At 37.6% G+C, this 11,109-nt stretch overlaps 1 protein-coding gene across 1 annotated transcript; it reads right to left on the reverse strand.

The window, feature by feature from the left end:
* Positions 1–475: 475 nt before the first annotated feature.
* Positions 476–10,894, reverse strand: LOC134750241 (neurogenic locus notch homolog protein 1). Its single transcript, XM_063685391.1, has 11 exons — positions 10,762–10,894; positions 8,208–8,274; positions 4,871–5,092; positions 4,415–4,506; positions 4,118–4,199; positions 3,689–3,780; positions 3,208–3,372; positions 2,609–2,831; positions 2,210–2,343; positions 1,568–1,715; positions 476–1,002 (listed from the first exon to the last, which is right to left on the reverse strand). Exons 2-11 carry the CDS (start codon positions 8,272–8,274, stop codon positions 788–790), a joined length of 1,440 nt encoding a protein of 479 aa, XP_063541461.1. The 5' UTR covers positions 10,762–10,894; the 3' UTR covers positions 476–787.
* Between the last annotated feature and the right edge of the window lie 215 nt (positions 10,895–11,109).

The raw sequence follows: 11,109 nt of genomic DNA on the forward strand, positions 1-11,109 counted from the left end.
CCCTTTTACATCAAGTTTGTTAGGGATTACTATACGGCCCGGCCACAATATTGCGCGACCGGCGACGGCGGCGGCGGCAACCATAGGCGGGAACGAAAGGTCCGATCGCTGTGTCTCGCTCAAACCTATGGTCGCCGCTTGTCGCTGCCGCCGCCGCGCGATGTCGTGGCCGGGCCGCTAGTTAAGGGCTTATTACACTGCTAAATTTAGTGACTAACAAGAGGGACGCCGCTATACGTAAGACGCGATAAAAGATACATCCTATCGTTTCTCACGTATAGCGGCGTCCCTCTTGTTAGTCACTAAATTAGGATAGTGTAAAAATAAGCTCTTTAGGTAAAAGGTAAACTACCCTATGATCGCGATTCGCGACATCGCGGCACCAAGCTCACTGATGGCAACATCAGCAGTGAGCAGTGACTCTCCAATAACTAGTACTTTTCAGTGGTTCATTTGATGAATGAAAACAAAGGCATAGGTTAGGTTCAGTAATTTTTATTCAAAATAAAAAATGTCCCCATTTATTAAAACTTATTTCTTACTATACTATGTCAACAGTAGACGTGGATTTCACACTGTCAGTAATATATTAGTTCAATTACATATCTACAAAACAAACATCTATCTAGATTTAAACTGTGCTCATTTATTATGTTTAAAAAAAACATCTAGGTTTTTTTTATATCGATAGATAATACTTTGTGTATATTGTATAAAACAATCGCTTCTTTATAAACCATTTACTATTGGCAGCATTTTAGACTTAATTTATAATTTCCACATCTGTTTATGACGAAGCTTTAGTATCAGTGGTTAATTCGGCCGCATCAACCTTTGCTTCGCTCTTCACTTCGGTTGCTTGTGCCTCAGCTTCCACGTTAGCTTCGGAGACGGCAGCAGGTTCGGGGTCGCCATTGCCATTGCGCTTGTACCGGTAGTAACGAGTGGAGGCAGCCACGGACTGACTTTCGTAGCAGTTCACCAATGCATCGCCGTTGCGACCTGAACATACAATAAATCCAATGTTAGTACTTAGAGTAACACTCTTAAATTGGTGAACCTAATGATGTTTACGTATACCTAATGTTTGTTGTGCGATTAAGGTTTAGGTACGAGTATTGTCAGTTAACGGTGGCCATGGTACCTCTATTTTACCGACTCATTGATATGCCTTGGTGTTTTATTGCGTACGAGAAGGAATTCGCTTAAATATTTACGATTCCAGAATGTTATTTGGCCCTTAATATAATTTATACCGTATTTTAACGTTAAGTTACTTATAGCGTTTATAATATTGACTTTGGGACTGCAAGTATTTATCCTGTGAATCGTTTGACAAATTCAAGTAGACAAATTCGAGTATTTAAGTATTTTATTACACTCATGCTGTTATACATACAGATTACAATGTTTACAATGATCTGCACCTAATGGCTTTAGAGTTTGCTTCAGCATGACTTAAGAAATTTCAAATACTTGCTTTTATGAAATATTAAATTCTACCTAATGGCACAATTTTTGATTTCTAAAATACTGATTTAGCGACAATTAAATAATTTCGGATTACCTTGAGGGCACGTGCAGACGGCAAGATGTCTCCTGCCCATGCACACAGCTCCGGAACCGCACTGGGTGTTGCCGAGGCAGGGGTCCACGCACTGGAAGCCAACGCACGCCAGGTGGTCGGGGCACTGGGAGTCCAGCTCGCATTCACCCTGCAAAAGAAAACATTTCATTATATCTGTAACCACTTGCAAATTGCATAGTATACTCTACACATAGCAATGTACAAGTGGGTACATACTTATCTCTACGTAATATAACGTTGTCCCTACTAGAGGCTAAAACGGAACTAATTTCATGTAAATCGCATGCACAAGGTTTCTTCGACAACACGAGTAAGTACCAATATAATAAAACTTCTGATCGACATATCAGTTGGATGAAACCTTATACACTGAAATATAAAGTCAGTTGTGGCAAGAGCCACAATTACTACCTATTTAGTAATACCAAGTAAAACACTACTAAACATTCATTGGACATAGACATTAGGCGTCCTCCTCATAGTAATCAGTCGTCCCTTGCTTACAGCTTACCAGCGAATTTAAGCAATCTTCATCAAATTGTCTATTATTTTTGAAGGTCTACGTTATGCGTTCCATCACGTAAAATTTAGGAAGCTAAATTCGATAATCAAGAAACTTACTCGTTCACAATTTACGAGGGCATTGCCGATGTATCCAGAGGGGCAGGTGCAGACGGGACGCTCGGCGCCGGTTCTGTCGTGGCCGGGGGTGCACTTGGCGTTGGTACCGCAAGGGTTGGGCTCGCAGAGGTCACCTGTTAACAAGTTTATATTAGGTAGTTATTTAGCAGATTTGAACTTACTAAAAGCGCTTACAAGTTTGAGCAATTAAATATTTAATTCAAGTGTTCATAATTGCATAGTTTGACCAGTATACTTCCAAAGTCATCTGACCATTGAAGCAGAGAGTCATAGTCCTCGGAACAGCAAACAATTTAATCCTTAAAAGTTTCATTCAACGTTGAACTGAACTTTGGTGCAGGGTTTAAAGCAAGCGTTATCCACTTTGAGTCAACTTACGGGCTTCGAAAGGCCTGCAGTAGGTGAAGGGGTCTCCAGTCATGTTCCTAGGGCAGGAGCACACCGGGGTCAGGCCGCGGAGGTTGCAGTCAGCGTTCACACCACAGACGTTCGTGCAGGGGTTGATGCAGGCATTGTACACGCAGGCGGGCTTGTAGCTGGGGCACTCGCCGTCAGACGTGCACTCGGGGGAGCAGATGCGGTAGGGATCACCGTGGTAGCCCTAGTTCAAAGAAATGTCTATTGTAATATTGGGAAGCTTTGGTAAGATCAGCGAAAGTAATTAGTCGGGTGAATTTTTCAAAAGTCCTAAAGAGCTCATTCTCCTAATCTCAACTCAACTGAGTAGCGTTGTTGAAAGAAATTCTTAACTTAAGTGAAGAAGACCCACGGTGGTTCCCCAAGCGTTGGGTAGAGTAAAGTACAGCTGGATTTAAATTCCAGCAGGTATGACTGTACTACAGCAGCTATCATCCGTGGAAAATAGACGGTCATACCTACATATGTGCACTAGCACTCATTGTGACAAAAAGTGAAGGTGGTATTAAGGAGTGAGAAAAAAGAAAGGATTCGGATGCTATCTGATGCTTTCCACTTACTCTCGGGCACTTGCAAACAGCGCGATGCGCCGCCACAGTCTCGCAATCAGCGTTGACGCCGCAGTCACTGCAGGGGCTGGCGCACTTGAAGTCGCGGCACGATTGCTGCGAGCCGCACTCGTGGTCTGACTCGCACTCGTGTCGGCAGCCGGATAGAGGGCTTCCCTGGATATGGACAAGAATTGCTTAATTTTTACTCTAAAATCTTAGTCGAATGGGACTTGCTTTGCGTTTTCGTGAGAGTTTACGAAAATCTGCGATATATTTTCCCGATCGTTTGGCGAAAAATGTTCTGCAATTTGCGTAGCTAAGTACAGCACTTACTACAGGAGTCATAACTCGGACTTTACCAATGTTTTAATTTAATCCTTAAGCAAAAAACTGACAGATGAGATTCACAACATGACATGATGAAATTATTCCAAAATTCTCAATTAATGCAAAGTGAAATTGCGCTTTATAAACACAAACATGAATTTACCCTGTATCCAGGCAGGCAAGTACAGATAGCTTGGTTGTTGGCGACGTGGCATTTCGTGTTGGGTCCGCACGGTGACGGATGGCAAGCTTCTTCTGCAAAGTTAAAACGATTGATTAGTACTTTCTTTAAGTCCTTTAGCTATTCCTATTCATCATCATCACCAAAGTTTTTTTTTTCATAGCGTCCGTAACCGGGCAACACTTACGTAGGTGACTTGACTCGTAAGGCCAATACATAAGAAACAGCCACGACCGCATACCTATGTGATCACACAGACTCCATAGTGAAGTAAAGCAAAAGGGAATGGCCTATACATCATGTATAAGTAAATGGGTGTATGGGTGTTAAATATTGTGCGACTGCTACCCGACGGAAAAAGTACTAGTGAATGTATTGCATCAGAAAAATGAAGTGACGAAATATAATTACCTGGGTCGGCAACTCTGCAAGATGAGAAGGGATTGCCGGTGTATCCCGCAGGGCAACTACACACCGGAACGTGGTTCCGGACCTGCCGTAAATAAGTATTGTTAGATACTCGTACAGAAAAAGAATCCTATATCAACTGATACATGGCACTAGCAGGAGTTTTAAGGGGAGCGTGAGTATACTAGATAGTCGTACAATATAACTGTATCCAATATTAACTCGTGCATGGCACTGACAGGAGTTATTAAGATGATCGTAGGAGAAAAGGGTCATTTTGTATGCCTATCTAACACTTACGTCACAATTGGCATTGATGCCACAGGTGCCTTCGCAAGGGTTTACGCAGTGCTGGTTCACGCAAGTCTGGTGGCTTCGGCATTCACTGTTATCTAGAATAGAATAATGTTATGATCAGTATTATGGCAACATCGTCAAGCGCTTTGGCATTACTAAATTAGAGATTTTTTATAGTTTATATATCTGCTTAAACAATGACAACACGTTGTGTGAGCTCCGCATGATGATCTTTGGTTTTTAGAGACAGAAAATAAAAAAAATGCAATGCACTAAGTCTTTATAAATGCACTGTGTCAGTCAATGGGGTCTCCAGAATGCCCTAGCTGGCACGCTCACACTGATCTCAAACCTCGTTACAGTGAGATTCGATGCCAAACCTCTATCACGTTTCTCACATGCCACAAGACACCTGTGCATGGTTAATTGCCAAAGACGGAGCGACCGAACATAACTCACCAACGCATTCGATCCTTATGCACTGCGACAGTGGGTCTCCAGAATGTCCTGGCAGACACGCGCACACTGGCCTCACACTGCCTTGAGTGCAGTGAGCTCCAACGCCACACGTATGAGCCCCGCAAGACACCTGGTTGTCGGAGATGGAGCGTCCATGTTCGTAAAGAGAGCCCAAGTTTCGGCCATAGTAGCCGCGAGGGGAGTAATTGTAGTAGCGTTGAGCTGTGGACAAAAGGTGAAAGATTATACTGGGTGACACAGAAAATGTACTTTAATCAATTTTTCGATTTAACTTATGATGAAAGGGAACAATAATTAAAAAGTGGCACTGAATGGTTTAATACCATTGTAGAATAAACTAAGGCACCTACATACCGACCTATGGCTTGGGTATCCGCGCAAATAGACAAAAATACACTAAATTCTAAATTTTAAAGTGAACACTATAGACAATAAGTACCTAAAATGTTCTCTTTTTAAGTTTAGCTTAACGAAAAGCAGGGTTGTAATTCTAACTTAAAAGTTTAGGGCTAATTGGAATGCCCTGTTAATTAAAGTCAAGGGATACCTATGTCTAATACGTATCGAATAGATGACACCGTAATAAACAAACCATGGTAAGTATTTATAAAGTGGGCGTTTCGACATTAACATGTCCAACATCCTAAAACCAGATAGGCGATGAGTCAACGGCCTAATGATCCGTAAAAAACTAAAATAGAGCAGTTTTATTTCGCATTGATTATTTATTAGAGCATGCACAACAAAGCGGACCTTGGGACAACCATTTAGTTATGTAAAATATGTAAACATCAGCCTACACCAGACCCTTTGTCCTCGTAGGCATCTTTAACTAGCATTGTATTGAACATTAGGTAGAGTAATAGATTTATAGTAATCCGAATTTGTTCCTGCAATAAAAGTTAGTAAACCGTGAAATTGAGTAGATAGGCATACTTAATGCCTGCTGATAAATGATACGCAAATAATAGAATTAGTAAAAATTACTAGGATACGCGTTACACTAAATCTTGCAAAACAACACAGATATAGAGGTAAGTAAGTACTTATCTTAATATTTATCATCATGTTTAATACACGTATATCACTTTATTTTTCGACTTGTTTTTACAACTTCCTAAACAATACATTTACTCCTTATAAGTCCTTTAACCTTCACCACGACATAACAGTTACTGACAAATTAACCATATTAGACCGCACTCTTTCGACCTGTACCCGGCACAGTAAACAGATTGTTACAAATGTTACATGACTAATATGACTTAATAACTCATGTGGGAGGATTCCGCGTGGTCAACAATTAAACCGACCTTCAGTAAAGCACCTGTACCTATAGGTATATGATAATATTAGTATTAATACTTTTTTGTTTGGACGATGTGAATATGTAAAAAATATCGATTCGCCAAATTTTATGCATTCAATGACTCAATAATAAATTGAATGTCCTTATTTTGCAGTGTATCAAATCAACAGTTTTTTCTGCATTAATTAACGATGCATTGTCTATTGGTTAGCCAGTTTTATAACTAAATGTAACATCAAAAAAACCTACCTAAGTACCTACGTAGTTACATCAAAGACACGCATAGATGGGTCATCGTTGATTAATACATAATAATATATTTAAATGATTATCTACATAGATTCAGGCGCTTACGCTAAGTACCATAAATCATAATGTCATAAATGAGACGCAAAGCAATCTATTGTTAGCTGAGAAATATTGAACATCCATCAATTGCGGGACGTTTCTAAGAGTCCAAACTGATGGTGGTTTCATTTTTAAGGTTCCGTACCTCAAAAGGAAAAAAACGGTACCCTTATAGTTAGGATCACTTTGTTGTCCGTCCGTCTGCCTGTCAAGACCCTTTATCTCGGGAACGCGTGGAGTTATTGAGTCGAAATGAAACCCAAATACTCAGGTCTACAGTCCATTGAAGCTGTGAAAAAATCAAACTTCTAAGTTAACGTAAAAAAAAAGATATAGCCGTTTACTGCCGCAAACAAACGTATATTTCGACATGCACTTTCAAAGGAATCAAAATTTATAGGGTACTTCCCGTTGACCTAGAACTATGAAAATTGGCAAGTAATATCGTCTCACACTACAAGTACAGGGAAAATTCTGAAACCTATATATTTAAAAAAAAAAATTAAAAATAAGTTTGCACGGAACCCTTGGCGGGCGAGTCCGACTCGCATTTAAGTCCTGTTTTTATTATAGAGTTCCATTGACCACCTATCCTCCGCATTGTCCATGTTATTACACTATCACCGAAATTACGGTAATTTACCGAATTTCATCTAACACTGAAACAGTGAAGTGGTTTAAATTTCGCTAACTAGATGCTGACACAACACAAATTAATCAATAACATCCAGGTATACAATACAAATATATGAATTGGAGCTTGTAAAGCGTGTTTCAAACTTCTAAAATTTTAACTACATATTTTGAAATCATAACTATTAAGTAGTACCTAGTAGTTTATGCGATGATTATATAAAGTTAACATATTTATCCACTAGTTTGTCCTAATGGCTACCTATTTAAGGTTTGCAAGGTACACCTCAGCGATTCCGCTGTTTTGCGTGGGTTGAAAAGAACCTATTATCGTCAAATGAAAATGTAAATGTTTTTGCGGAACGATCTAATCTAATTCATCGTCTGCCTACTGACAGTGACAACCTGTCATGCCGTATAAGGATCTTAACAGTCTTTTGTTGTCAAGTATATTTGTATTGTTAAGGTTAATGAGAAATATGATGTAATTTAGCGAAAATAATCCTATTCTCGAGGCTTAATTTCAAAAGTTTCTGGCCGTTTTGCATAGTTTGTTGCTCCATGTTAAAGTGTGTTTAACTCATAAAAAAGTGCTTATGCTTATAATACAATGATACTTATGATGAATGAGACGACTTGACACGATTTATGAATTTGAGTATAAACTTTTGATTACAATTATTAAAGCACATCCCCAATACTTCCACACTGAAAGACTGAACTGTTTTCATAATAATAACAAAATATTTTGTTACTAGGTACATACTTGCACAAAAATTAGGACTTGCAAACTATGTGTTACACCGTGCACCGACCAATAGGTCGTTGTGTAACAACAAAATCAGTTTTAGCAAATAAATCAAAATTTATTTCTTTATTATTTTTAAGTTCAGTTAGTTATTTAATTACTTAATGAGTTCGGCTAATTATTTTGACTATCGTTTGCTCTACTACATTAATGTACCTATCAACAATTGTCATAGGGTTTTATTACCCTCATTAAAAGGTAATATCCAAGAAACTTACCGTCTACTCCAACTTTTAGGCACGCAAAGAGCACCAGAGGTGCTATGACTAGCAAAGATCCGGACATCTGAAACCAATAACAAGTATATATTACAATTTTATAATCGTTACTCTATTTAAAATTGATATACATATTACATAGTTGCGTATAATATTAAAACGTTTTACAGCTTCACACGACAATCTGTATAGTCCATTTCCACAATCTGTTTAGCCATTTTGCTTTAATATCATTATTTTTAACGTAACTTGCGCGTAATATTGTCTTCGGTTACCGCGATAGTTACTCATGAAATAAAACTATGAAAACGGATTATATCGCGTATATTGAATTTATAATACATCCCGACGTTTTGAACCCTTTACAGCGTTCACCCGTTGACCACGAACGCTGTAAAGGGTTCGAAACGTCGGGATGTATTATAAATTCAATATACGCGATATAATCCGTTTTCATAGTTTTATTTCATGAGTAACTTGCGCGATTAACTGGCTCTATTCACAATTATTAAATTATCAAAAATTAATATGTGGAGAAGACCGTACATTTATAGTTTTTTATTATTATGCAATTGGGTGACATAAGTTTTGTTACTATTTTTATATTTTAATAGGACTGTTATTTATTATTATTACCAACATTTTACTTTTGTACCAAAAGCTCACAAAACCCTCCTTGGATAGTCGGCAGACAATTAACAGAAACAGTTATCAAGACAATGCAAACTATCAAGACAATGCAAACTAACGCGTCTCGAATACTTATGGTATGCTTAATGCAGTTTTATTATTACAGGTGAATATGAATCATTAATTTCTGTTTGTGAATAATTAATGGGTGATTGTGTTTTTCAGGAGCACTAAGTATTTACATAAAGCATTATTAAACTGTTGAAAACATGAAGGCTGCAACAGCGTCAATTGTTTCATAAGTTGAGCGAATTCGTGTCGATCTCGGACTATAAATGGACCATTGGTTTAAAAATATGTAATAAACTATAAAACTCAATAGTAAGTATAAGTTAAATTAATTTCTGCCTTTCCTACTTCTTGACAGGTAGAGACTCTAAAACAAGAGTGTTCGTGACATAATATGTTTCACGTTTTCGATTCGATTAAATTTTTCATCATAAGCATTGATAGAGCTATTATAAATTGTCTACACAACACGACCATGTTACAAATCACACAAATGAATGGTAACGTAACCACAGTAAGTGGTAAGTGACGTCAGTTGTAAAACAATTAAAACATGAATGAGTACAGCTCCTTTTTTAAAGGCATTCACATTCAGTTCACGAAACAAAATATATTTTATTGTAAAAACGCATCCAATATAACTTGATCCCTAGAATCATAACGTATATTTAGCAGTCGCAGGTCAGAACTTATACTGGTCAGCATTAGCGAAAAGGTAGGTTTCATGAAATTTGTATTGTTACCTTGCGTGGATCGCATCTGACTCACGCTTAATTTTCTGACTTAAATGTTAAACCGTTTAAGGTAAAGAGCGTCTTGACCCTGTGCTTGGTTTAATGGTCTGTCTTGCGAAAAAAGGTGTGTCAGGTTTATTTTTAGACATTTTGCGATAATCGGGAAAAACGTCGTAATCAGTTAGCCAAGACGAATTGAAGGGTTTTCATTTTAACAGTTTATTTATTTATTTATCTAACCGACTTTCAAAAAGGAGGAAAATCTATTCAAATACGAGTATGTATGCAAGGGTGCTAAGCTTATAGCTTTGCTGACTGTTCCTATTTTGCAAGTATATTAAGTACTTACATAATTATGTAGGGAGAGTCCGACAGACTTGAGATCGTCATGAAAGTTACTTAAATCATTTCTCAAAATTTAAATTAAATTTGCAGTAATATATTTTGTCAATTAAATTTTTTATTATGTTTTTTTTTTACCACACCTAGGCTAATAGTATTGCCCTGACTCCCCCTAGTATGATACGTCTTCTTTTTATTTAGGTTAGGATATATAGATAGATCTAGTATTAACATTTCTTAACAAAATTTGCGTTAAAGCACAGTGCTTAACATTTAAGCCTTAAGTCCTTATAAACAAACTTTTACACTAACAGAGATTATCAAATTATTGGAAACTTGTTATTTATAAGCACCATTATTCAAATCTATTAAACAGTCTTGTTTGTATAAAATGCGAATACTTAAATATACAAAAAATAGTCCATTTAATTACACTTTAGAAAATGGTGATCTAAAATAGCTTCTAAAATGAATCGAGAGACGAATAATCAATTTAATCAAGCTTATTTATTCAAAATCCCATCGGTAGTTTTGACGCTACAACATACACGACACACAAACATAAACTTACATTGACTTCTAAAATCATCCCTTATTTTTGACTTAATCAAGTAAAATACACACGCTTAGCCTACTGAGACCCCCGTTACAAATTGTTGTACATATTCCACAATTTATTTTGAACTTTTATGGAATAACAAAGAGTGTAAATTCAAAAACAAAACGACTGCTTCTGGGTCTCAGGAGGTTAGAATTATTTAAAATTAACCGCCACCTACCTTGAATCACTTCACAGTCACTATCACAATGTCGATAATAAAATTCGATCGATATTTCACACGCGACACCGCGCGTCCGATGGCGCGATGAAAACGAACCTCGAGGGCTCCGGCTTGCTTATAATACTGCCTTGCGCCTACGCGTGAGCAAAGCTTGCTGATTTTCGCATATCCTGCTAGGCTGTTAGGCCTGTTAGGCTTCACCATTGGGTCTAGTTGGAGAAAACCGGCGTCTTTTCTGACACTTTTACAAAACAAATTTTTACTTTTTTTTGTCTCAATTTGGATAATATTTTCTAAAACTTTCATGGTACAAAGATATATATAGAAGGTTTTTAACATGCCTAT

The sequence above is a fragment of the Cydia strobilella genome, chromosome 19 (genome assembly GCF_947568885.1).
Source record: "Cydia strobilella chromosome 19, ilCydStro3.1, whole genome shotgun sequence".
In the NCBI taxonomy this organism is placed as follows: Eukaryota; Metazoa; Arthropoda; class Insecta; order Lepidoptera; family Tortricidae; genus Cydia; species Cydia strobilella.